The following is a 27,999-nucleotide window of genomic DNA, read 5'->3' as shown; positions in this document are numbered from 1 at the left end:
TCTGAAAGTAACTGGTTGGGTTTTACTTTGGGCTTTCAGAGTAAAGGTGCTGTATGGCACCCCACACTTTTTCAGATTGCTATTCATCAAAAAAAAAAAAAATCGTGTATATTTTTACTTCAGCTTCACAATATTTTTTTATAAACCCAACACTACATTGATGTTTGTGGTTGTGGTGTAGCTAAATGCGATCTGGGGTATAAATATGGGTGCAAGTTTCTCTTGCATTTATTGAGTAGCAAATCAAATAAAACCTTTATTTCACAAAGTAAAGTTTTTTCTTTTTTTACGTAGATGAACACAGAGAAAACAAGAATATTATTCCCCACAGCTGGAACTGTTTCTCTGTATATCTTGTAGCAGATTTCGCGGCTGGCGACAGAAAAATAATGCAGCTTCCTCTTATCATCTCTACTTTAAAGTATATGATATCACTGCTCACCCTGAGGCAACGTTCACTGATACACCTCCTTTCTTTGAGCTGACAGGGTTGACAATGTCAGGCATGCTGGACTTGAATCACATATTCTTGCAGGGGTTTTTTTTCAACCTCTCTCCCTTTTTTTTCTTCTCTGGTTGTTTTCTGAATATTTCAGGAAATGTCAGTGCAGGGGCTGCAGTGGAGGGAGGGACTTCAGCAACTCCGCTTCAATGAAAAGCTTCTCTTTTGTGAAGCATGAATAAGGTACTTTAGAGTCTTAGCCAAGATAAGAAGCATGTCCAAAACTCTACATGCAAACCTCCATACGGCCAGGTTTTTGCAACAAATTTGCGTTTCATGCAGCTTAAATTAAAACAGAAACTCAGTGTTGATGAACAATGTTTATTCTCCGAGTTTTTAATTCCTTCACTTTATTCATTCAAATTCCTGCAGCTCACATCGTGAGAGACGCTTCTGCTTATCCATGGCGACCGTTCTTGAAGCTCTGAGGAGTTTGCATAGAAATGAGAGGTTCTTAATGAAAGGGACAACCTTGCTTGTTCCACTGCGCCAGAAAGTTTCCCCACGTGATTCCCCAGAGATCCCTCCCTCCCTCCCGGAACGCGCAGAAGGATCTCAAGGCGCACACATCTGCTGAGTGGAGCGAACGTCCAGTCCGACCTCAGCTCTGCCTTTAGGTGACTTTCCTGTGCGAAACCGGTTCTTTGAAGGACGACACATTTTTCGAGCTTGTCTGTTTGAACGCAAGCGAAGCAAACAGACTCCACGTCTTCTTCAAATGGGAATTACATGCGCGCGTAAAACTTTGGCACACTATTTCGCTCGGTGAATTTCGGAGCCCCTTTCTTTCTAGAATCATGCCGGAGCGAATAAGTATTTCGGATTTTGTCGAGCTGACAAACGAGGATTTGTCTTCGCCCGGAACTTCCAGCTTCCAGTCCAAGATGAGCGACTGCAAGAACACCGTGTCAGCCGTGGAAGAGGTAGGAACAATGGTGCGGTGGGAGGCGGTTCACCTCCGTGTTGTCTGTTTACCTGCTCGGCTTTCTTAGCGGTGCCGCTGCAGGTAATGGGCCGAACACACTCACCTGTGGACGGATTTCTGAAACGCCTTCAACATTCATACCCACTTCAAATTTCTGATCGGTTTCATCTTCCATAAACGGGTCTAAAAACAGCTAATAAGTTAGTGATCCATTCCAGAGGTAAAGCAGTGGCGTCACCAGGAGGGGGGCATTAGGGCATTTTAAATTTGCTGCTCCTCTTCGTCAGGTAGTCTTAAATGCATCATATTTTTATTTGTATGAATTTAAGAGAAAACAAATTTGAATAGAGAGGGACTTTTCTAAACTTGTTTTTTTAATGTTTGTGTCATTTTAAGTAATAATGCCACTTAGAGATATTCCTCTATAAGTTTTTAAGGCCGATACCGATTACTTTGACATGAGTATATATCCGATCTCTGATATATGTTGTTGATTTTTTTGTCTTTTTGGATGAATTTTGAAGCCAATATTGCTTTTTCTTCCTCAGGTTGGATTATAAAAATAACACAATTATAATAGGATAAATAAAAATAAATCAATGTTTGATTAAAATAAGTGACAGTAAATAAAAAATGATAAACACAGAATATAGAAAATATAACTAAATTAAATGTCGCCACAAATTAAATAAATACTGAATGTGGAAAAAAATTATCGAAAAAGAAAATTAATAAAAAAGAAAAATAATGAATGCATTTGAAGCCTTTACCTTTTTACTCTTTCATTTTTAAATCCATCCCAGTCATTTGCTGCTGTCTGAATCACCTATATATATATATATATATATATATATATATATATATATATATATATATATATATAGTTTTTCCTAATTATTATTGTAAATTTTAAACAAACAAAGTAAAACAGAATGTTAGAATGAATTGCTCCACAGTCAAAGTCAACCACATCTTAATTTAACCTCTTCTGTTAGTTTACAGAGAAATGTTATAACAACACAACAGAACAAGTTTAAAACATTTTACTGTTGGGGTAGAGGCTGCTGGGTGCTGAGACCTGCCAGTCAGAACTTATTTGGAAATAACTCCATTCTTTATAGATCTGATCCTTCCATCCCTCCATTGTCTACATGTTTCTCCTGGGAGAGTCTGGAGGTGGGGGGTGGTGCTTGTCACCAGCAGTTGGAGGGTGAGAGGTGGGAGATATCTCCAACAGGCCGCAAGTCCATCACAGGGCAACATCCGGCAGACAGACACTCATACCCCAGGGCAATTACTGGGAGCAATTCACAGGAATGTTTTTGGACAGAGGCAAACAACTGGAGGACCCAGAGAGAACCTGCACATACATGGGGAGAACACGCAAGGTCCATGCAGAAAGACCCAGGCAGGAATTTGAACCCAGGACCTTCTATGCTGCAAGGCAGCCATGCTGCTGTGCAGCATAGAAATGTCTTTTGCTAAGCAGAAGAACAACTGAAAGTAAAATGTAAGATTAATAAAAAAGCTCCCCAGATTTTATTGTAAAATATTGTTGTTTTTTTTAAACTTGCCAATAACATACATGACTCCATCATTTATTTGTACCTGCTAACATGCATCCTGCTTCTGCTGAGGATCTCTGCAGAAGAAGAGTCACACTCTGTCATGCTGTTTATCTTATAGTTTAACTTTGAAATATGAAGAAAAAACATGAAAATCAACATAAATTAGTTTTCTGTCACAAAAAAATAGTGTAATACACCTTTAGGCTCTATGGCATGAGTGGAAACGACACGGGTTCATGTGTTCTGTCATCAAGACATGATATAGATGTTTGAGGGGTTGCATGAAAATCTGCTTACTGAATAATAATGCAGAAAACCATAAAACATGATACAATTAATAATAATTAGTCAGGCCACATTATCAGCTGCTTAGTAGACATGTTAATTTCCACTTTACTTTTTGTAGAAGGTTGAGGTTACTTTTGAGCACTTCTTTAATTTCCAAGTCAGTTCTTGTTTTTGTCGCTGTAAAGATTTCCAAACAGCTGAGTTTGTCTTTCTAGTAAGAAGGGAAAAGGTGGGGGAGCTTTCTTTCAGCCATCTGACTCAAATTATGCAGAAACATGTGGGGGAAGGGCAGTACCACATCTCAGACCAGTGTTTCCCCAACCCTGGCCCTGCAGGCTCACTGGCCTGCATGTTTTAGGTGTCTCCTTGCTTCAGCCCAAGTGATTTCAGTTGACAGGTGTTTGCTGAACTGCGTTCAGCTGAACGAGTCGTAATAAAGCAGGAAACACCTAAAGCATGCAGGGCTGTGTACCTTGAGGACCAGGGCTGGGAAACACTGCCTTGGACTACAATCAGAATATTTTACTGTTCTTCATTTACTGGATGAATCAAAAACTCTCACCGTTTTGTCCTTCTAAGCACTTTGATGCACTGTTTTAAGCTTAACAAATCTCAGACAAAGCTTTATGCTTTGATGACTAAATGAGGATAAACGTGTAAATCCTCAATTTATGTCAGATTTAAAACTGCTGTCTCTTACACAGAATATTTTTCCACTTTTCTGTGCCGAAAAGTTGTAAAAACTTTTTTATAAAATGGACAGATCAGACTCTAAAGATACAAATTTGGTTTAAAAAGTTGTACATTTTGGAAACCGTATGAAGGAAAATCTTATTTTCAAATGCTAACTTTTACAAACTTGGCTATTTTTTAATAACAGTAACCAGGCCATGCTGTTCTGCTTTGTTATTGCCTCTGCCTGTTTCCCACCGTTTTTCCAATCTTACATTGTTGAGGAAAAATGGGCTGAATGTTGGTTCTCTGTAGCATTCAGTGTGGACTGACTTGCATCATCAGGACAGTAAAAGTTACATAAACTAATGTTGCCTTTCAGGAATGAACTGGACGTCCTCGATCGAGCAGGAATCAGACAAACACTGGCCACATGTCACAAAAAAGTGTCACCAGTTGACAGAGTGTTGAGCCTGTGGTTTTAATCATGCACGGCTGTGTTTGTCCTAGTTGGGAAGCATGGTGGTGAAGGCCAGTTTTTTGTTTTGTTTTGTTTTTTTTGTTTGAACTGCAGGGCTAGCTTCAGGCTTGTTTGAGGTCTCTGTGTGCAATTCTGTTTATTTGAAATGTCTCCTCCCAAAAATCCTCAGGCAAAGGAGGAAACGGAGAGAGAAGTTGCCATGAACCTTGCCAGAAAACAAATAATTCAAGTGTGCATACGCATGCACACACGCACACATACACACAAGCCCACCCTTTCTCATCTTATCACAAGACATTATAGATCATTGGGGATCTCATTAGTCACCCAGATTTTTTTTTGTTTTGTAAAAAGAGGATTTTTAATTTGTGTAGAAAATGAATTCATGTCAAGCAAAACTCCCTAAAATAATGCAGATATTCTAATAGGACTGAAGACATTTTTAAGGTTTTCCTTCGGAGTTCTTTAGAACCATAACAATGAAGCAAAGCTGGACTGGAGAATCCACTTTTTTGCAGCTGTCTGATGCATTATGCTTGGGTTTAGGTTCCTTATTTTATGGACATGATCTATTGGAAAATGCATAACAGAAATAGCTCAGTGGGGAGAGTCATGCTGGAATCCAACATGTGTGCACGCAGACACACAGATGTAAGGGCAACACACTTTTTCTAACTGGATATGGGTATAATGTTTAGTCTGCCCAAGAAGCAGAAGCTTGATTGATGACGAGGGTGAATGTGTGGGCATGTTTGTGGTTTAGGGCACAGACACTATTTACACCTCCCCCCCCCACACACACACACACACACACAATCTGGCTGCTACTTATCTGTCCTGATTAGAGGCAAAGACTCAGGGAGATCATAGCAATAAAGAAAATATGTTTTTGTCCTATAAAGAGATTGAAAAGTTTCTCTTGGGATTAAACTTCTGGCATAGAGTTCTGTATGTAATGTAGGAAATACAGGATCACATGCCAGCTACATGCAGAGTAGCTCTCAAGCAGACTTTGTAGCCTTTAAAGTTTAATCACATGAGACGGGCAGAGCTCCTTATCTGTTGCACAAAGGACTGGATTTCTGGTCAGCTTGACTTTTCTGATGCATGGAAGGAAAGCAGAGATGCACCAGTTGTGCAAACAGAGACTGGAATTGACCCAATTTCCCTTGACAACTCATAGATTGAAATATATATAAAGCAATTTCAGGTCATTGACGTCAATTAAACTGAAATCTCCCACGATTTTTGATGCACTTTTAGTTTTAATAAAGGCAGATAAAGGTTAAGGATACACACTTTATGTTTATTAGGATTTATTCGTCTCCATCAGAACAGCCTTAAATCTATGAAGTGTGTCAAAAAATATCTCCAAACTTGCACTTCCACCACCAGTCTTAAAAGTTAATGCAGAAGAAGATGGATCCATGTTTTTATGATGCGCCTGAGCGACGACGGAAAAGCTGACTAATTTTACCTGGAAACATTTTTCCTCCTTTCGTCTTTGTGTTGATAAGTCTTTGTGAATTGTTGCCTCAGTTTCCTTATTCTTAACTGGCAGAAATGACGACAGGCATGGTCGTCTGCTGCTGTAGCAGGTCTTCTTCATGGTGTTGTGCTCCCATGTGTACTAGATAAATAACATTCTGCAAAGTGAGAGGTTATTTGAGCTTTATCTGAGTCTCTGTATCGTCTTAAACCAGTCTGCTCTTCTCATCTCACAGCAGCAAGACATTTGTTATCCTCCAAACTCTACTCCTTGAGTATTTTCTATTTGTCCAGACCATTCTCCAGAGAAATGGTTATTTGAAATCCATGTAAATCAACAGCTTATGAAATACTAGTCTGGCACAAACACCTACGTCATGTTTAGTCTCGCTTACGTTCCTGTCCTCTCTGTTCTGACGTTGAACTTCAGTATACCATCTTTCCCATGTCTGGAGAGATAAATGTGATCAGTTGCTGCCATGTGATTGAACAGATTCACCTTGTGAAGTTTCTGGTGACACTGCAACGTTTCTTGGTGTCCAGCTTATGAAGCGAAGTCAGCTCAAATGAGGCAGCAGCTTTCACTAAAACTCTTTCCATTCTCCGACTGTAGCTTTCCATAAATACACCCAACATTCGCCCTTTTTGATGAATAAATCAGGGAGAGTTCTTAACTACAAAGGGCAGGGCTGGGGAAACAACAACAACAACATGCAACAAGACATGGTCTCAGTCAAATATAAATTACTGTCTCCTTTGAGCTATTTGCGGTGCCTCCTGGGTGGAGCCTCAACACGAGCTTACTGCAACAAGTGGCCTGTGTGAGGAGAATAAACTAAATAAATAGCTTCAGTCCTCATGGTTTGAATAAGGTTTACTGCTCATTTAGAGTGGAGCCAGGTAGCAACCTGCCTCTGGTCTGCTTCCAAGTACAGCCTAAACCTGAAAAGCTGCAAGTGACACAACTGCACTTGCATCATCTGGGGCTGTGAATGGCAAGCCAAGACAGTTATCTGGATAAAACCCGTCTGCCTTAGTCACACACTGTGAGAAGATCAGGCAGACACGGTTTCTCAAATGTCTCTTTGAACAATGCTCAAATTATCTTCCCAATATGTAGATTTGTCAGACAGTTGTTTGAGTAAATGTTGTTTCTGTGTGTTCCAGTGTCTGGAGACGGACAACTCAACTCTGCACAGGATGAAGAAGACGATTAAAGCAATACACACGTCTGGACTCTGTAAGCGCCTAAGCAAAGCATCCGTCACCATGGAGGAGGGGTACCATGGTCGCAGCCGCTCTTTGTGGCAATGATAGGCTGCAGCAACCCAGCATCAGTTTTACACAAACAGCAGCAAAGAATCACATCGTGGAAATCTTAACACAGCTATCTGTGGGAAATAACACTTAGCAGTGTTATTGTTTATGATTCACATAATCTTAACCTAATTGTAGTGTTTCCAACTGTGAGACATAACCAAATATGTGACTTACTTGGATTTTCCCCTTACAGACTTTAAACTGGATTTGAACTTGATCCCCGAAGACTTGGGACTTGACTTTTATTTACACATCAAAGAGTTGATCCTTGTCTTAGACTTGGTCCTCAAAACATGCAACTTGTCCTGGAGTTGTCCCTGGAAGATATGCAACCCATTTTGGACCTGTCCTTCAAAGACATACGACTGGACTTTGATTTGTCCCTCATGGTGCTGGGATTCGACTTCGACTTCCCACACAAAGACTTGAAAGATGATTTTAACTTCCATCTCAAGGATTTTAGACTTGACAAACCCTCAAAAGTATAACTGAGTTTGGACTTGCCTCATATATTATTGACTTTGCCCCCGACACACTTAACATTTGTCTTGGAGTTTCCCCTTCAAGTCTTGAAAGTTGACTTGCGGATGGAAAAAATAACTTCTCAGCAACTTTGGTAACTTGTGGCTTCACAAGTGTGAATATTAGCAGTGGACAAGTTTGAAACTAAATCTAAAATAGTATTGTAAGAAGTTTCAGTCTTCATATAACACACTCTTTGTATGAGGAAGAAGATGTCATGAAATAACATATAATTTGGCATCATTTGGCAAATTGTTATGGAAAAATTAAAGGTTCTGATTTACGTATTTAGACGTAAGAGCACTAAAGCATTGCTTGACTATGGTACTCTTTCCAAAACAAGCTAAGCATGTCTACTTAGTAGCTTGTTTTGGGATAAATGTCAGCCTCTATTATTGCGAGATAAACAGCTCAGTGCTTTGGGAAGCCTCCACATATTTCATCTTACTGCGCCAGATGAGGATGTCAGGAAGCCAAAGTGGAACCGAGCTGTTTAGAGGACAGGGACAGATACCTGGTGTGCATTCTGATGATTGTTTTTATATTAATGTGTGGTTTAGAAGTGTCTGTGTGAAAGTAAATGGCAACAATCCGCTGCTCAGTTCAGTGACCTTGAAGTCCAGCAGCCCAGGTTGCTCTCCTACTGAGAGTGCGTCATGCAGACTGTCGTCAGCGTAATTCAGCAGAAATATGTCAGATGTGAGCACTTTCTCAAAAATGTTCAAAACAACTGAGTAACGCATTCAGAAAACCGTTTTCTCTGCTTAACATCCTGCTTCCTATTTCAATCATCCAACGTTTTTTTGTTGCCAGAACCAGGCAGCTGCACTGAATTAGGCAACCCGATACAGTCAGCGGCTTTCCCGTATGTGCAGAGTAGAAGTCCATCATTACTTCCATCTTCTTCCTGTTTATCTTAGTAAGATCATATGGAGGAGTTCCGGTAATGTGATGATTGGAGGCCAATAGGAGGACTATTTATTACTTCTACATAAATAGGGTAAGTTGTGCAGCCTCCCCTCCCCCATGTGCAGGTCAGACGACCCCTTACCTCGTCACACATGCAATAACACGTTGTGAGGTACGCCTTCTTTTCATTCACATTGACTCTAAGTACACGTTTTCTTCCAGATTGCTGCGGTTTGTGACTCTGTGTGTGTTCTTGCAGACCAGTCAGTGTAGAGTTTCTCTAGTGGTATTTAACTTTTAAAGGTCGGCTGAAAAATCAGCCTCAGGCTTTTTGGTGATTCAGCTGTTTGCTTTCTGAGTTTCATGAATTTATTTATAAAATCAAAGTTTCTTGGCGTTTATGTTTGCCCTAATTTACCTATTTTATAATTCTCTATTGTTATGTTACGGTAAATGTTGACATCCTTTCTCTTTTTGGGTTAGTTAGAATAACTGTGAGGTGAAAGCCTGTTTCGCCCTAGCTGGTTTTTTTTTTGTCAGTTTTCACACTCTGTTTATAGAAATTACGTCAGCTGACAACGTCATGTCTCCTACTTCACTGAGTGCGACAGGGAATGGAAACATGCTCCTGTTGCAAAATAAAAAGCCTTTATTTTCAGCAATAAAACTATAAATGATGGTTTTATAGAGAACGTACTTCATGAAAACATTTAACAAACTTTTAATACATTTTGCTGATGCAGAGCTTTGTGTTCTTGCTTTTAGAGGAGATTTAACTCAAAGATCTGTGGTGACTTTTTTTTTAAGTTGCTCCACCTTTTTGTTGACTTTTCAGTGAAATTGCTTGGACAGAATCAACAGTTTTAATTATTACTTTGAAATTTACACATGTGCGATATGGAACATGTGCAATGCAGGTGGAAAATGTTCCATGTCTCACAGTTGGAAACACACTTGAGTTTGAACTGGGGAATGTCTGAAACAAAATGTTGGAGGAAGTCAGCCAGTAAGAATTAGAAATCCTCCCACTCAAAAACTCCCACTTGATGGTTCAGGGTAAATCCTGGAGGTACTTCCTCCCAACCAGATCTATAAAACTCAACTAGAAAGCTTTTTCTTGTCTGTTTTCAACCAGCTTATGTGTCTGTTTGGTTAATTACTGCTACAAAACCCAGAAACTTCTCCACTAATAAAATAATATATATATTTTTTTTTAACAATTACTTTGTTTTCAATTAAACTTTTCTTTAAGATGAAACATTCTGACAGACAGCATGAGTCAAACAGGTGCTCATGTTGTTTTTCATCAAGTTATTTTAGCACCTTCTCAATCGGGAAATTTTAGATGTAAAGTATGAGCTTACAAAGCCTGCTAAGAAATAACTTAGTCTTATATTAAAACATGGAGCTGCAGCAGCATAAATAAAATGTCTCTTTCCTTTCTAGGCCTCTCTAACAAAATATCAAATTGATAAAAATGTAACATCTGTTTCGCTGAGTTGTTTTTCACATTGGACAAAAGAGACGAAGAGGATAATAACAGGATCATAAATGTCTCATGTAATTGTAAACAAACATTTGCCGATGACAAACCGATTTATGCTCATAAAGATTCAAGTCTTTAATCTGCCTAAGGTCATGACCTCTGGTAAAGAGCCGTATAAACCGCAGAAACATGGATCTTTAGTTGTCTGCTGCTCTAATCTATCCCACATGTTTGTCAAAGTCTGTCTGCCATCATCAAGTTTTCTGAACTTGTAGTGCAAGTCTGAGTAATTTGTTTTTCTTTGTCTGGATCAATATTCATGCTCTGCTTGTCTGTGTCTTGTTGTTGTTGTTGTTGTTGTTTTTTAGCACACGTGGAAAACAAAGAGCAGTACATTGAGGTGATGGAGAACTTGGGGAACAGCCACCTGAGTCAGGACAACAATGAAATCTCCACAGGCTTCCTGAACTTGGCCGTTTTCACCAGAGAGGTCACGTCCCTCTTCAAAAACCTGGTGAGGGGGAGAAAGTGCAAATGGGAACTTGAACTACAACGACAATAGAGTGTTTAAGAAAGAAGACAAAACAGAGATGAAAAGAATGCTGTAACCTGAACACACACGGTGTGAGAAGAAAGGGATTTTTATTAGCTGCACCTTTTGCCTGGGACGGTCCAGAACCCTCCCACTGATCTCTCTCTGTCGCTGTGGTGTTGGTAATTTATCCCAGGCCTCTGTGTGTGAGGCGTGAGTCAGCACCAGCACACACCAAACCCTCCCACCCCCCAAAATTGTGTCAGTCAGGGCTTCTCACTGGAGACGATGCCTAACAGATGTTAAAAGTGGATCTCAATGATTCAAATGAGTGATTTAAGGCATACATTGATCGTCTGTCACTTGTTCACAGTGTTTTCCTGTGTCCGATTAAACTTGTTATGAACTTGCTTGCCTCAGCTTCTGGAAACCACCCAAAGCTTTCCTCCTGGAGTTCAGGCCGCTGTGTCAACACAGCAAGGTTAGCCCTACAGTCAACTCACGAAAGTGGCTGGACATTATTTAACTTGGGGAAGAGCAGTTCACCAGAAAAGCAACACAAGAAGCCTGTGCATGGCTACCTGGAGGTTGTAGGTGTGTAGCTATTCTAAGAACCAAAAAAAAAACAAAACAACCCAAAAACGATTTGATTTACTTCCCTGACCGGAAACTGTGGCAGCTGTTCATGAGCAGTGGCTCTCCAAGTGTCCACACCCCTTACAAAACACCAGGTTTTTGTGAAATACAAGTGATTAAAAGTATCCTCCTTTACTATGACACATATCTTGTGTTGTTCAACTGTGTAACAAACTTGTTGCGAGAAAAATATAAAAACTACAATGACCGATTTGCTACACCAACAGGATTTAGTCTTCTTGGGTAAAAGTCTTTCAGCCTACACCTTGCAAAATTTGTCCAAACGTGTTGGATGTAAAGTGGAACCACTCTTTGGTTGAATTTAGACCTTCTGTAATGTTGCACCCCTCATCTTAAGCCTTCTTGCAGAAGTTTGAAGGTTTTGGGTCTGTTGTGAATTTCATTCATGTTCTCCCCAAAACGCAACCCCAGATTATAATCATTTGTTGCAAAATTTCCCTTTGCAATAGTTTACCAAAAGATTCTAGTTGGTTTCCTCAGACTTAATTCAACATTTAGATATTCCTTCATCTATTTTTTTACATCTTTCCATTAAGCAGATTTGATTGTTATTCAGTTGAGTTGTTCATATTAACCATGGAAAAATGCAGTTTCATTTTTGTCTCTGTAGTTTGTGACTGTAAAGTGTGCCCTGTTTGGTAACCTGTTTGTTGCATTGTGATTCATTCAGTGCTAAAATATTGTGAACCTCCTAAATCTGAATTTAATTACAACCCACTCTTTACCGTTACCAAACCCCAAACTACCATCACAGTTGCATCACACGGATCCTCACATCGTTCATCGGGTGACTCACCAGTTCAAAATGAGTGCACCTCATTTTCTCGTTCCCAGAAATGCAGGCCTATTGGGAAATATAGTACATATGCTGGGTGAATTTTTGAGCATGTATAAGGGTGTGTGTGTGTGTGTGTGTGTGTGTGTGTGTGTGTGCGCGCGCGATGATCTAAACTCTCTTTAGTCATTTGCTGTTTGATTTTATCTTTTAGGTCCAAAACCTCAACAACATCATGGCGTTTCCTCTGGAAAACGTGCTGAAGTCTGAACTCCGGGACAGCAGATTAGTGAGTATGAACAGAATGACAAAAAACACTTCAGCAAAAACAACTTCTATAGTTTTTAAATGGCATTAGCAGCTACCAAGACATGAAGATATTATAATACTAAAGCTTTAAATTAATGGCAACCTTTATTAATGGATTTATTATACTTACTGTAGCTCTTTGAAACATGTTTTTATGCTATCCAAAGTAATCCTTTCAGTCTCTAGTATGTGTTAAACAGCAACACATGAGGCCTTTTTATTAAAATGATCGCAAATACAAATGTTAAATTTATTAATCTAAAAAAATCTGTTTCACTTTTTTTACTGAAATAATTCATTAGTAATATTCTAATGAGTAATATATCTGTTTTTATTCTCAAAGAGTAAAAAACAGGATGCAGTTCTTTGGAAACAAATAATTAAATTCCTTTTAAAATATTTTATTGCCTAAATGCCATGACATGGCATTCCTTTAGAGGACACTTGGATCATTTGTAATAAAGGATCTGCACATCTATAATCAACATGAGAAAAGCTCGGCCCTCTCTGCTTGACTTAACATCAACAGCAGGGTTGACATGTTGATTATTATTTTTTGGATTAACTGATTAAATGGACAGCAAAAGGTGCAAAAGCCTGAGATTTTTGTTTTTGCAGAATTTGAACCAAGTGAAGCTAAAACTATTCCTTTTCAGGAGTTTTGGGTAAAACATATTTACAGACAAAGGTGTTTTTATCTTAAATTCAAAACGTATATATTCTTGTACAGTTTGGCTTAATTACAGCTCTGAGCATGTCGTTTTTTGTTCAGCAAATGGCATGTATCTGAGTCTGTTACTAAATTACTTCAAAAATTGATTCATCACAGTTAATCTGATTAATCATTTCAGCCCTAGTCTGCATCTTTTTAATCATACCAAAAATGTAAAATTGATGCTTTTAGGGTGAAATTCTTTTGAAGAAAATGGTGCATGAAATGATATTAAGAAAAAGCATCATTTTATGATGGCCAATAGAATCAGAATGAGCTTTATTGGCAAAGATTTTGTGCACAAACAAAACATTTTTGGTAACACTTTATTTGAAGGGGGGTGAATAAGACTGTCATGACACTGTCATAAACATGACAACACATGTCATGAACATGAATAAGCCTTCATGAATATTTATGACTGTTGTCATAAAGCGTCATTCGGTAAATTATGACACTTTTAATACAAAGTTGACATTATTCAAAATGTCTTTGTTATGACAACTTGACATTAACCAAGAAATCATTACCGTTTAAACTTTACCTTAAATAACATAAAGTTACCTAATTTTTAAAGTGCAATCAGTAATACTTTTCTAGCAAATTTATATCAGTAATGATTTCTTGGTTAATGTCAAGTTGTCATAGCAAAGACATTTTGAATAATGTCAGCTTTGTATTAAAAGTGTCATAATTTACCGAATGACGCTTTATGACAACAGTCATAAATATTCATGAAGGCTTATTCATGTTCATGACATGTTATGTCATGTTTATGACAGTGTCATGACAGTCTTATTCAACCCCCTTCAAATAAAGTGTTACCACATTTTTCTTTGGTTCACTTGCACACAGAGATTAAGCTACAACTGTATAAACTTTACAGGAAATAAGATAACAGATAAAAACACCAATTTATACATAGATATATGACTATGTATACCCAATATGGTTGACCATTTATGAGGTTATTTATATATTATTTTCTTACATAAAGACAATAAATATTCTAATCTGCACAGATTATGTAAGCCTGAGTAAAGCCTGGCTCTGCCTCTGTTGCTTTCACGTGTCTTGCTCAGTATTTTTGTCCTCTTGATTCACCGTGCCAACAAGCCAGTGAGTAACAGCAGACGAATGCTTAGGTAAGCTCCCGTCCTGCCCTGTCTCTGAACAGCTGACTCCATGACTGGACTGTCACTGTGGCGGATGGCAAATTGCCACAGAAATCCTGTTCAGCAAGGCAGGTTGACGTAACAGAAGGAGTTACGTCTTGTTCTGAAACTATTCTACTCTCTTACAGGAGCTGAAGAAACACATGGAGAAGAGTTGGAAGGATTATGACATAAAATTGTAATTACACTCGTCTTTTTGCTCTCAGGCTGCAACATTCTTGATATTTACTCTGAGAAAAAACAGTTTGAATGAAAGACAAACTTTTTCAAACTTTGATCTGTCATATTGTGATTTGCTGTGCTTCATAGGAAAATGGAAGAAAAGCAATGCATATTTTATTATGAAGGTTTCTTTAATCTCCTATACTAAAAGAATGATAGTGTAACAGATTGCCTTCAAAATGTTGTAAAAATGTCAAAATTTGGAGGAGCTGCACACATTCAAAGCTCAGGTGGGAGAATCTGTTGACTGGACACTTACCAGATGCTCCAGTCAGAGCAGATAAGAGTTTGACCTTTTGGTCTAAATTCATTGAACGTATCCCCCACCGGTGGAGGCAGCATCATGCTTTGGGATGCTTTTCTACTCTAGGGACAGAGGAACTCGTCAAAGTTGAATATGAATAGAGTCACATGGAGGTCAAACCTGAGACTGGGGCTAAGCTTGACCTACTAGCAGGACAGAAACACAAACACACAGCCACAGGTTTAGATCAAGCAATGTTCATGTGTTAGAATGGGCTAGTTAAAGTCCAGACCTAAATCCAAGCAAAGATTAATGTTCACAGAAGCTGTACATCCTGTCTGAGGGAATTTGAGCTATTTTGCAAAGGAGAATGGAAACATTTCAGTTTCTGGGTCTGTAGAAAACCTGAAGTTTTAAACAGTCTGAATACAAATCCACTCCACAGCTCCTGGATTTTTATTTGCAATATAATAAAAACCATGTACCACTTTTTCCATGTTCACTACTCTGTCCTCAGTTATATAAAATCCCAGTGAAATATTGAAGTTGTGGGTTTAACTGGGGAAAATGTGACAAAGTTCAGTGACTATAAAACACATTTGAAAGCACAGAATAATATGTCGTCCGTTTGGTTATTTCCCATTACTTTGCAATAAAATAAAGCTTAATAAAGCGTGCAGCATCTGTGCTGTCGAATGTTTTCTGCTGATATAAACATGTTTTAACTTTTCTGGCTTTCCTCCAGCTTTTCAGATGACTTAGTTTAAAATGAGCCACTCTTTTACACGATGACATGTCGTCTCTTCAGAAAATAGACTTTTAAACACGTGACGGTGGTGAATGATTAAGAATGATCCTCTATTTTTGTTGCCTCAAATTCTGCTTTCTTCTTCCCTTTTTTAGAGGGAAGCTGGAGAAGGAAAGAAGGGAGAAGACGCGGCAGCTGGGGGTGAACAGGAGAGACGGATCAGACGGAGGGGAGGACATGGAGAGGGAGAGGAGGATTTTCCAGCTGCAGATGTGTGAGGTGAGAGAAGGCAGGGATCCGGGCCAGTTCAAACATTAAAACCTGGACTCTTGCTTACCTGTGGTGGCTTTTATTTATTTTTACACTGGTGGTCCGCCTTGTGGGTTGCGTTTTCCATCTGGCATTGACATTTTCCTTTCTCAGGAGTTATGTGGTACTTTGTGTTGGCCCATCAGATAAACCCCCAACAATTCAGGTTTGTGGCTGCAAAGCAACAAAATGTGAAAAAGTTTGAGATGTGAACATTTTTCAAAGATGCTGTGGGGTACATGGCTATAAACGAACCAGCTGGTGTTTCCTGTCCGACATCCTGCTGGTTTTCTCTCAGCACTTAGAGCCTCATCGGAGGAAACAGTGGGCTGCCTGCTGCAAGGAACAATTCATTAAATAGCAGGGCCAAACAGAAAGCAAAAAAATAATAGTTAAATCTCAGTATCTACTGATTTACTGTTTAGAAGCGACACTGCAGTGCAGCTTGCTGATATAAGAAGCAGGGTCATTGTAAAAAAAAGCTATTGCTTCAGCAGTCATGGGATTGTGTACTGATTATTTTTTGTTGTGATGTGGAAACGGTCCCGGCTGATATTTATTGTAATAACTTCCATATTGAAATGCTGACAGCAGTTGGTAATAAGCTGCATATGGGAAGCTAAAGCTTCATGCTGGTGATGTTCTCATTCCTTCATTCCAGAAGAATAACTTTGTGTCAGTGTAAAAGTTCCACCAATCAGGATTTTGTGGCCAGTATCTAATATTTGATTTTTCTGTAACCTTTGACCTGCTAACACCTGTTTGGACCTGTTCCACTTTCTCTATAAGGATAATAATAAACTGTTCAAAACATGTTTTACTAGCCTTCTGTTAGTGAGGGGTCATTAATTATTTACATTTAGAACCAAAGGTGACATTTGCTGTCACTTTCAAACCAAGTAGAAAAGACAAGAGAACCATTTTATGCTGTTTTTAGCTTCTCATATTAGCATTTAGCACACTTAACTTTACTGAAGTACAGTCTCCCTGTGTATTCACTGGAGATTGTTGAGCTTTTTGAAAAGGCTAGAAATATTTCCAACTTTTAGATGTTTCATGACAGGCAGACCTTAGAAGTTTGGGAGGATTCAAAGGACAGACTTTGTTGTGTTGCATTTCACACAACAAAGTGTGAAACGCAACACACTTTACTGAATTTTGGGGAAATTCAGTAAAATTTCCCCAAAATGAGGGAAATTTTACTGAAGGTGTTGGTGTGTGCTTCAGATGAGTATGTAGCTCATGTAAACGTAGCTGGAGGAAAATCCTGAGGTCTGTCATTCTGACGTAGAGCAGCTGAACACCAATAGAAGAGGCAGAGGAAATGAATTTAAATTTGAGTCTTTCCTCCTCCCTCCCTGTTCATACACACATCCAGGAAAACTGAAAGAAACAGGCATGAATAATAAACATAACAGAAAACAGATCGCTGAGCTACAGAAAGACAGATGGTTTTTCATGCTGTTTAATGACGCTCACAGTGCAGCTCTTCCAGCTTTCTGTTTCTCTGAAGCCTTTCGAATCCATTGACCTACTAAAGTGCTGTAAAATGTAACCTTTGAAGGAGCATAAAGATATATTGGAAAGAATGCAGCACTAACAACAAGAACAAAGTTGATTGTAAAGTATTTAGTCAAAACGCTCTGCGGCTCAGTTTTATGAAGCGGTTTTAAACCGAAGGTGTTTTTATGTTTTCAGTATCTGTTGAAGATCCAAGAGCTGAAGGTGCGCCAGGGACCCGATCTGCTCCAAAGCCTCATCAAATATTTCCAGGCCCAGCTCAGGTTAGTCTGTCAGCAATTATCAGTTCCATCATTTTAACTGTAGACCAGTTTTATTTAATTCATTCAAATGTTTTTACTTGCATACTAAGCTACTTTTGCAGCCGCAGCATGTGATGTTTGTTTGTTGGAAACCGAGGCATTCAGAGTCGGATCCCAGTCATGGCTCAACATGTCGCTTTCTGGTTTCAGTTTTTTTCAGGATGGGCTGAAAGCTGCAGAGAATCTCACTCCATTCATTGAGAAACTTGCTTCTTCTATTCACACGGTAAACAGAAGCTGCTTTTATCTGTCTGTCTTTTTTACATTCAGTCAGTAAAGCAGGACCTGAAACTTGGAAAAGTCCCTCCCAACTTCCTTAACTTGTAGAAATCAGGGGACTTGAACACACCGAGTTAGACACAACATGAAGTCTCTGCAGGTTGTGGGTGGTGGCCTATTTTTAGATCAGATTAAATTGCACAGTCATCTTGTTTACAGCCACACATTGATATAACCTTCTTAATCTCACTGAATTGCGACTCATAAACAGTAACCATTGTAACCTAAATAACATCCTTTTCTAGTCCTAATGACATCATGCCAGCATGTTTACATCCTATTCTCATTTCTATTATTCTGTTGAGGTTTTAATTGCCTCCATTACAGTTGGATACAAGATGGCACAGTGTCCTGCTTGTATCTGAAATCTCATTATTTTAGACTAACAGCACCTGGATTACAGATGACGTGTTTATCCGTCTCTTGTTCTCCTCACTCCTTCTCTGGAGTCTTGTGCCAGGTTGAGCAATGCACCTTTTTCTTTTGAGATCCATATCTTCTCCTGAATCCAAGGTTCAAAACCAGTCGGAGTCTCTTTTTCACCACCGTGGAGTGAACTGTTGAAAAGTGTGAACCTTCAGCAGGAAAAACAAACTCCTTGTTTTTAAAAAGTTGGTGGTCTGCCAGTCCTACATTGCTCATTTAATTACTGGAAGATAAAAACATTATCATAAAGTTTCTTGATTTTTTTAGTATTTTTAGTGAACACATTCACACTTTGCACTGCTGTCCCAGTCACACGTAGTTTCTATAGTTCCAGTAAGGTTGTTTTATGCTTCCTGTATTAAACATAAAAACAGAGCTTTGTGGCTCCAGAACATCAGACTCAGTGAAGAAGAGATGAAATCTGTGTGCGTTTCTGACAGAATGCCTCAGCAGCTCCCAGCCTCGTAAAGACGGGGCCAAGCAGACTGTTTGGGACGGGGATGGATCCATCCCACTGCCTTCCTGTGGATTTAATGTGTCTTTAATAGCCAGTATTACCGTAAACTCCAAATGACTGGAAATGCATGAGGCAGTTGCATTTTTATTTTATTAAACCTCCGGATTCAAAAGTCAGGAAGAACTAAATCCTGTCTGTGTTTCTGATGTTATCCCAGAAGAAAACGTGTGGACATGCCATACATACTGAATGACTAACCCTCAGTTTAACCAGGCCCAAAGCATCCACTCATACACTCCCTCTGCACCTTTTTCCTTCAGTTGCAATGAGTCACCCAACAGATATTCTTTGACCCCTAGAAGACAAGCAGGAAATCTTTTTTTTTAGATTTGACTTATGTTTTGTTTCACTTTCATTTTAATTCAGTTGCCACACCAACGTCTCTCTTCCCACTGGTGACGACTGCTCCTCTCCCCTCCAAGTTCAGCTTACAACATTGCACTTTGTCTGAAAGATTCCCCTATTTCCATATTTTCTTGATGCAAAACCAATTTTTCCAACCACTGGTTTCCAGTCTGCAGAGATGTAGCTTTATACTGCTTCCAGGGAAAGTCACCAGAAAACGGCTGCTAGCAGCGGCACTGGGAGTGTTGGATGTTTTTCTGGTTCTCTGTGGGCAGAAGCAGAACACTGACCTGTTCAGACATGCCAGATCTCAGCCTCGAGAAGGAAGTAAAAAATCAAAAAAACTATTATGGTTCCCAGGAAGAAAATGCAAAAAAAGACCTTGCTAACCCAAATACTTTCTTAAAGGAAAAAGCCTTTTTTTTTAAAAAAAATAAGTATTAAGACCCAGTCTGCAACATTTCATGCCATTTCAAAAAGTTCTAATTTAACCTCTACCACTATGATGATAAAAATACAGATTATCTAATGAACCACCTAATGTTAATGTTATTTTGCATTTCTCAGGTTGAGTAAAACACTTTTATGTGTTGCAGATACGCCTGGAGCAGGACGAGGAGGTAAAAAAACTCCTTCAGCTGAGGGATTCTCTCAGGTTACTTCTGCAGGTCGAGGGCAAAGAGGTAAGCCGAGTTCGGATTTGCTTTATTCAGTTCTTTGATACTGAAATGAATGTCTTCTGTCAGGTCAGGATGAGCAGATGAACAAATAAAACACTGAATAAATGAAAGGAGAAAAAACATGATTACAAATAACCGTTACTACTCAGGTAACGGTTATTGGCAGGCAAATTGAAGCATGCAAATTACCACAGAGTTACAGTTAAAATACCATCCTGATTCAAAGAAATTCACAACTGTGGATGAATATTTAATTGTTATATATATATATATATATATATATATATATATATATATATATATATATATATAAATGTTCATGTATATTTATGCACATAAAAACAACAGTTGACCATTACAAGAAATGGAAAAACTACAACTATAATGGGAGGGATGTAAACACTTTTGTCCAGCATCTTATCCCGTACACTTCATTTCAAACTGCATTTAAAGGAATTACATTGTAAATGGCCAATTTCAAGTAAATTATATGATTATAGTTAACATCCAATAAGAATGTGTTCTGGACTTATCTTTTTCCTAGCAGCCAAATAAACAAACAAAAATTTAAATGAAAATAAAAACACAATCCTCACCAAATGAGTTAAATCTAATGTTGCAAATGCAAAGTTATTAGTTAACAACAGGAAAAAAATCTAAGTATTTAGTTTTTTTTTATTTTTATGAAATGTCCATTTTAAAGTGGATAACAGACTTTGAAAATGTTGAGCAGATTAAATAAAATAAATATGATGCTCTGTATAGTTAATTGTATCATCAACATAGAAGCAAACTAGGCCATTTGCAAAATTATTTAAATACTTTAAATGGAAAAAAAAAGAAGTATTTGAGGAACACCCTCAAATACTTTGTTTTAATTTGACTTATTTACACAAATTCACATCGCATACTGCTGACCTGGTGCAAAATATAAGAACTCTAACTACGCTGCACACGTTAGATGCCTTAACCACCAATTGGTTTAACGTTTTTACTGAAGTTCTTAAACTGTCTTCGTATCCCAGGAGTATCTGAACCGGAAGAATTCTGGGAATGGCTACAGCATCCACCAGCCACAAGGAAACAAGAAATATGGGACTGAGAAATCTGGCTTCCTTCAAAAGAAGAGCGACGGGTACATGAACTCATCAGGGTTCAATAAATAATCGATTTTTATTAGGGTTGCACATACAGTTTTTGTCAGAAGTTCACATCTATTCTCCATGGGCTTGAATACCAAGATAAATTTGAGCTTAGTGCAGCTATCTAACCAACCTGACCCTGATCTGGCTTTTCATGATTCTTAATTCATTAACTGGGTTGGTACTTTTGATCATGGGTCTCTCGAATCAATTTGTTTTAAAGCTGTAAATGCAACTTAAAACAATTAGAGGATTTTTGAGCCTGTTAAAGAGGGAGAGGGGCGAAGTCGAGCTTTGTCTGGACCATGTGGTTTTTGTTATTATGGGATGAAGAGTCCAGCAGGGGCCCCTCCTTTGGAGTTTATTGGCAAACAAGCAGATCCAACTTTTGGAGCATTTACACACACACACACACACACATATAATACACACCCAGCTAGATTACCCTGAGATAGGAGAGAGGATGTGGTTCAGTTGGATAAATGACAGACCAGAGGAGAATAAAACCTCCTGAGTTGACGAAAACAGGAATGAAGTTATAAAATCTGATAACACTTTGTTTAGATCTACCCAAACCAGAGGTACAGGTTGGCTCAGGATCTCGCAGTGCTGTTCACCACAAATCACACCTACTAGTAACATTAGATCACTGATAAAACACCTTTTTTTTTTTTTTTTTTACACTCTTAACCGTCTAGGATCAGGAAAGTTTGGCAGAGGAGGAAATGTGGAGTCAAATTTGGATACTTGACTATTTCCCACAGTACGGTGAGGAATAAAAGAGTTCACTTTGTTCATTCAAATGAGAAAATGAAGCTTAAGTCAAAGCCTGATGAAACTTTGTTTTCATTCAGATCAATCGACCTCCAGCCAAACTGAACCTTCTGACCTGTCAGGTGCGGCCCAACCCGGAGGACCGGAGGACATTTGATTTGGTTACTCGTATGTTTATTTTTGCCTAAAATGTATCATTAAAATATGAAATGAAATCTAAATGGGTTGGAACTCATTTTTATGGAGCTTCCAACAAGTTTACCAGCTGTTTGACTTTTTATTTTTTATTTATTCCAGATAATCGGACTTATCACTTCCAAGCAGACGATGAGCAGGAATGTCTGATGTAAGTGTCAAAGCCTCTGTGGGATACAGCTTAATGTTATTCAGTTCTTATCTTATATTTTACTACCTTAGAAACAAGTTGTGACAAGTGAAGGAAGGCTCTTAAATATAAAGCTCAGGTTTGTGTAAGGAGGATGTTTTGCAGACTTCACTCTGGAAACATTTCTGCCCTGAACTGGATAAGTTAAAACAGAAAGTGTGGGTGATTTTTACATTTTTCCCCATACATAATAGCTAACTAAGATGTTTTTTTGACAAAACATTAGGAAGCATGCCAGCTATTGCATTATGGGAAGACAAGCATGGACACTATTCCACTTCTTTCAAATATGTCTTCACAGCACCGTCTGGGCTTTCTCCCATTCACTTGGATTCTTCCAATAGATTTTCCACTAGGCCAAACAGAGAACAGACGGAGTTGTGAATGATGACGTGGCTTTTCTGCTCCATTTTACAATTACTGTCTGCCTTTAGTTGTAGCAACGACAGCAGAGGAAGTGAACAAAGTCATTCAGTCCATTTCAGCCACACTTCCAAATATTGAATTAATTCGTTCGGATTGGTATTTCTCTCTTTGCAGTGCAGGATGGGCCTCCAAGGATCAAAGTCTGCCTTGTGACTTTTAGGATCATGTTCCATGGCAGACAGAGGTTAAATGTTTAAAAGCATTAGGCAGAGCATCTTTTGTGTGTTTGACCGTCCTGTTATCTTTTGACATCTGTTTAAGGTTAGCTGAATGAAAGAACAACCATTATGTCCTTTATTCTAAATAACTTTTTTCGCCTTTTGTGCTTCCTCTGACTTAATCTTTGACCAACTTTTTCTTCAGTAGCAACTTCCACACCGAGGAGTCTTGTTTGCTAGCACAACAGTTTAGTGCTTGAGCTTATTGAGTTTCTGGCAGGCCAATCCTGTAACTTCACAGTATATCTCTTGTTAAAATGATGCTTGAAAGCAAAATCTTACCTTTTTATAGCTCAGAATAAGTGAAGCATACAGTGTACTGGCTGGGAGGTTCACTGGTCCCAGCTGGTTCTGGGTGGGACGTGCTTAGTGAGGAATCTGAGTGTGTTCTGATGTGGTTTTGGATGGGGGTGTGTAAATGTCCCCTGCTTTTCCCTGGTCTATGGGCCTCTTGACAGGTTCTTTTTTTCTGTGGGGTCAAAGAGAGATGAAAACAGTTTGTAGCAAAGACGTTGTGAAGCTCACAAAGTTGCAGATGTGGCTCAGTATGGGTCTTGTTACTAATAAAGCTGAGAAAGTAAAAGTGGTGCTGACTGATCAGTAAATGAACTGCAAACACATGCGCAACACGCGCTGTAAAACATCTGATGTTTTGGACACAGAGCTTTCCCACTGTCTCACTGCGAAACGTGGCATTTCCTAAAGGTTTGTGTGGGTTTTGCTTTCAGCTGGGTGTCCGTGCTGCAGAACAGTAAGGAGCAGGCCCTGAACACGGCGCTGGGAGGAGATCAGCTCCACGTGCAGGACAGTGGCCTGCAGGAACTTTCACAGTCCATCATCGCAGATCTGCGACAGATGCCAGGAAACGAGGCGTGTGCAGACTGCGGGGCGCCAGGTCAGCTGGTCCCTCATCAAAAATATTTTAATGGTTCATTGTTTTATTTATTTGTTTTGTGCAAGCTTCTTTAATCCCAATATTTGTTGTTTTTATTTGCAGAATAACTATTTGTGTGTTGGTTTTTGAAAGAAAATATCTAAAAAAAAAATTGGGATATATTAGATAAAAAATAATTTATTATTTAGATTCAAAATATGAAATTCATTTTTCAACTCAAAAATGGTGCAGACATGTTTCCCTTAAGCACTGGCCTCTTATGCACAGGACACAACTTGTCTTTTTTTTTTTACATGAAAATCTTAGCAGATTTTTTAAAATCTTCCTAGAAAACATTTTTTGAAGAAATAATGACTCCCTAATTCCTTCTAGATGGACCAAAAAAAATCACGAAATATTTTTGGTCTCCATGGCCAAATGTTTGGACCCACTGGGTTACATCTAATGCCTGCAGTTTTAATTGAGGTGCTTTCCTGTTCTGCATCAGACCCAACATGGCTGTCCACCAACCTGGGCATCCTGACATGCATTGAATGCTCTGGCATCCACAGAGATCTGGGAGTCCATTACTCCAGGATTCAGTCGCTCACTCTGGATCTGCTCAGCACCTCAGAGTTACTGGTACTAGAAAAACTCACCTCAGCATATTATAATCTACACTTGTTGATTGTCCAGATCAAAACATTAAATACCAGCGTTTCCCTTCATTTTGCTCCTTTGTGATTTTTCCCTGTGTTTCCTCAGTTGGCCGTCAGCATCGGCAACACCAGGTTTAATGACATCATGGAGGCAGGGCTCCCCAATGACTCTGTCAAACCGTTACCACAGAGTGACATGTGAGTTCCTGATGCATATGCAGTCAAACATCTGACTGGTATAAAGTCACGTCCTTCATGAGTCTCCCTCACCGTACAGGAATGCCAGGAAGGAGTACATAGTGGCAAAGTATGCCGAACGTCGGTACGTCCTCCGCAGGGAAGAGTCAGATCCGGGTCGCCTGTACGACGCGGTGAGGAGCCGGGACCTTGTTTCGCTTCTGCAGCTCTATGCCGAGGGAACAGACCTGGCCAAGCCGCTGGTGCTCCCTGAAGGACAGGTGAAGGTCATTTATTGTTCCTGGGAGAGTAGGGGAGTCCAACTCATTTTCATTTTGGGTCACATCGAGTTCATGATTGTTCACAAGGGCCGGTTGTGTCAGAATATATCGATAAAATACTATTTGAACACATAAGTTACCTTGAAGAGTCTATTTATGCCTCTGTCTGGAGTCTAGAGGGCCACACCAGAAGCTATGGCGGGCTGGACTTGGCCCCTGAGCCTCGAGTTTAACACGCATCTCACATTCTTGTCATGAAGCCAAAATGTCTTGCGTTTGATATAAATGAACAAAAAGTTGGTAGACCAGGTAACCCGGTTTGTTTCAGAAAGTTTGTGCTTCTTTTTCTTTATAACTGGTGTTGAAATTGAAGGGAAATCGAATTCCCTCACATATAACGTCGTAAAAAAGTGAGTCAAGTTTTGGGAAACTTTGTAATGGTTTTTCAAACGCCTCCCCTCTCTTTTAGCCTCTAATCCACATTTTTCCTTCCTCATGTCTTCATCTATTATTTCCTCTGCCATCCCCCACTCTGTCTCTTCTTCTTCTCTTTAATCACGCTCTAAACTTCTCAGGCGCTTCCTGGCTGGCTGTAGCAGCATGTGGAGTGTGATTTACTTTGTGGTTGTGAGAGGTTGTTTGTTTGTGTTGGTTGGCTTGCTTTTATTGTTTCAGCTTGTAGGTCAAAGCTTGTGTCTCTGGAGAGAAAATGAGACGAGCTTATTGAATTGGGGAGGCAATGCTGCCACTCCTTTTGCTATTCTTGTAAACAGATGAAACTGCAGGAGAGTTTTCACTTTTTAGCATGAAAATACAAGAGTTGCTGCAAAATCAAGCTCTAATTTAAGCTTCATTGGGAGAATATCTGGATCAGTGGTGCAGCTAAACCAGACTGGGCAGAAAAAAGCATGTAAATATACAGTCGGGGTGAAAAGTTTACTGGCCGCTTCAGTTTTTATGGGAGTAGTTTGCATTGAGTCTGAATTTTTCAAATAAACCAAAATCTATTTTAGTGATCTTATGGTCAGATCAGGGGAAAATGTTACAAAAAATGTGGCAGGTGCAGTAATATCACTTTTTAGTAAACACAACTACCTCTAAAACCATTATTTTATGATTGATTTTTATCAAATATGCTTTGCAAGCATAAAATATCTAAATTTAAAAAATCCAGAACATCATGGAGAGAAGATTAAACTGTTGTAAATGAAGCAGGGGCTTCTGTGAAGAACCATTACTGAACCAGAGCCGTTTCCTTCCTCCTGCAGGGAGTCAGAGAAACGGCTCTTCACCTCTCCGTTCGTCTGGAGGAGAGAAGCTCTCTGGCGCTGGTGGACTTCCTCTGTCAGAACAGGTCAGACCCAGATACGGATCCATTCTCTGTTGCTCACAGATGCTGTCAAAGCAGTGAGGTGAAGCTTAGGACCGTCTGTGTGTTTGGCTTGTTTATCATGCAGCAACTGTCTGGAGAAGAAAACAACAGAAGGGAACACGGCTCTTCACTACAGCGTCCTGCACCACAATCCTGAATCACTCAAGCTGCTTCTCAAAGCAAAGGCTTCTATTCATGCAGGTACATGTCACTGGACTGCAGGACCTCCTGGCGTTTTCATGGCCCCTGAACTTTCTCACATTTCTCACATTACAACGATGAACTGTGATGGCTTTTCTGACCGTTACGAAGTCGGATAAAAGAAGACATGGTTTTCAATTTTTGTTTTCTTTTCACATTTAGTCTGACATGCTCACCCAGTCTTTACAAAAGATCAAGCTCAGTTAGATGGGATGTGAAAATCAGTTTTCAAGACACAGAGACTCAATTGGATTTAGATCTGGACTTTGACTTGACCATCCTAATCTACAGCATTCCGACTTGGTGTTTGTTTAGGCTCTTTGTCCAGATCGAAGGTGACCCTCCTTCCCAGTCACACAACTTTTGCAGCTTCTAACAGGTTTTCATCCAAGATTACTTTGTGTTTTGCCCCATCATTTTCCAATCGATCCAATTTGTTAGATAAATCATTGAACAAAGCTCTGTGAATTGTTACAAGCTTGTGTTATTGTTTTATAACTTAACCCTGTTTTAAACTTTACAACTTCCTCCTGACTTTTCCTCTGGTAAGTTTTATGGGACAAAATGTGAAAAAAATCAGAGGTATTGATGCTTTTGCAAGGCACTTTACTAATAGCCTTCTGTTACCATAAGGGAGGAGTAAAACTCATGTACTTACTGTTGTTTTCTATGTAGTGAACTCAAGCGGAGAAACGGCTCTAGACATCGCAAAGAGGCTGCAGTACACTCACTGCATTGAGCTGGTGAGTGCACACTTCCATCTTTAAAGATTTTAATAAAATGCTAACAGAACGTCGATTCTCCATAGTGAGCTCAAGTTACAGCATTAAAATACCTACCAGAAAGCGAAGAGTGAAACCAAAAAGCACAACATCCACAGCTGGAAACCCTGCCTTAAGAAAACTCCCCAGCAGGCCCCAGTGTACATCATTTATAAACCGCTTTTATTTTCTTACCGGCCATCAGCCCCCACTGAATCAGGCTTAGCTTCTGTCACATCCTGCCTGATGTGAATAACCTTGGATTACAGGATGTAGAAACAACTGAATGTTAAAAAATGTTTTTTCCCCCATACATGCAAAAAAATGGTTTCCTTTAGTTTGTGTTAGCTTAATAGTTGAGCTTGATATGAACAGAAAGCCTCCATTTGGAGGTTTTCTAGTTACATCCTAAGGGATGAAGACTCCAGATCAGAACCAGAACATGCAGGAGGGACTTCACAGCTGACCTGGGAACAGCTTTGAGTCATCCAGGAGAAACTAAAGAGTGTGACCCGAGAGCAGGTCTCCTTTAAAAAACTGAACCAGAGCAATGAGTTCAGTTTTCTAAAGGAGTTTGTGCTACAGAGCCCCCTAGAGGCCAGCGGGGAAATATTTTCTTTTACGTTAGTCCGCAGTAGTATTGCAGATGTCTATTTAATATCTACATAAAGATCATCAGTGAAATTTTTTGGCACAAAAAACTGGTTGATATCTCACAAACAAGAGACATACATGGGAAAACCTTAAACTTTCAGTGTTCAAGATGAAACTACTAAAAACTAGTAAATACATTATTGTGAGGTAACGCAAAGGGG

At 39.3% G+C, this 27,999-nt stretch overlaps 1 protein-coding gene across 1 annotated transcript in view; it reads left to right on the top strand.

The window, feature by feature from the left end:
- Nucleotides 1-1,022: 1,022 nt before the first annotated feature.
- Nucleotides 1,023-27,999, top strand: part of asap3 (ArfGAP with SH3 domain, ankyrin repeat and PH domain 3) — a 33,677-nt gene continuing 6,700 nt past the window's right edge. The window contains exons 1-20 of the mRNA XM_015047434.1: nucleotides 1,023-1,425; nucleotides 7,092-7,164; nucleotides 10,530-10,675; nucleotides 12,340-12,414; nucleotides 14,450-14,499; nucleotides 15,691-15,814; nucleotides 17,543-17,628; nucleotides 17,818-17,893; nucleotides 19,831-19,917; nucleotides 20,940-21,049; nucleotides 21,755-21,824; nucleotides 21,911-21,998; nucleotides 22,128-22,176; nucleotides 23,588-23,754; nucleotides 24,242-24,375; nucleotides 24,499-24,590; nucleotides 24,670-24,850; nucleotides 26,119-26,204; nucleotides 26,308-26,423; nucleotides 27,099-27,166. Coding sequence (XP_014902920.1) covers nucleotides 1,300-1,425; nucleotides 7,092-7,164; nucleotides 10,530-10,675; nucleotides 12,340-12,414; nucleotides 14,450-14,499; nucleotides 15,691-15,814; nucleotides 17,543-17,628; nucleotides 17,818-17,893; nucleotides 19,831-19,917; nucleotides 20,940-21,049; nucleotides 21,755-21,824; nucleotides 21,911-21,998; nucleotides 22,128-22,176; nucleotides 23,588-23,754; nucleotides 24,242-24,375; nucleotides 24,499-24,590; nucleotides 24,670-24,850; nucleotides 26,119-26,204; nucleotides 26,308-26,423; nucleotides 27,099-27,166 — 2,004 coding nt within the window. The 5' untranslated portion in view covers nucleotides 1,023-1,299. The remainder of the gene's footprint in view (nucleotides 1,426-7,091; nucleotides 7,165-10,529; nucleotides 10,676-12,339; nucleotides 12,415-14,449; nucleotides 14,500-15,690; nucleotides 15,815-17,542; nucleotides 17,629-17,817; nucleotides 17,894-19,830; nucleotides 19,918-20,939; nucleotides 21,050-21,754; nucleotides 21,825-21,910; nucleotides 21,999-22,127; nucleotides 22,177-23,587; nucleotides 23,755-24,241; nucleotides 24,376-24,498; nucleotides 24,591-24,669; nucleotides 24,851-26,118; nucleotides 26,205-26,307; nucleotides 26,424-27,098; nucleotides 27,167-27,999) is intronic.

The sequence above is a fragment of the Poecilia latipinna genome, unplaced genomic scaffold (genome assembly GCF_001443285.1).
Source record: "Poecilia latipinna isolate Pla-1442-1.1 unplaced genomic scaffold, P_latipinna-1.0 Scaffold826, whole genome shotgun sequence".
Taxonomy (NCBI): domain Eukaryota; kingdom Metazoa; phylum Chordata; class Actinopteri; order Cyprinodontiformes; family Poeciliidae; genus Poecilia; species Poecilia latipinna.
This window is presented reverse-complemented; position numbering and strand designations above follow the sequence as displayed.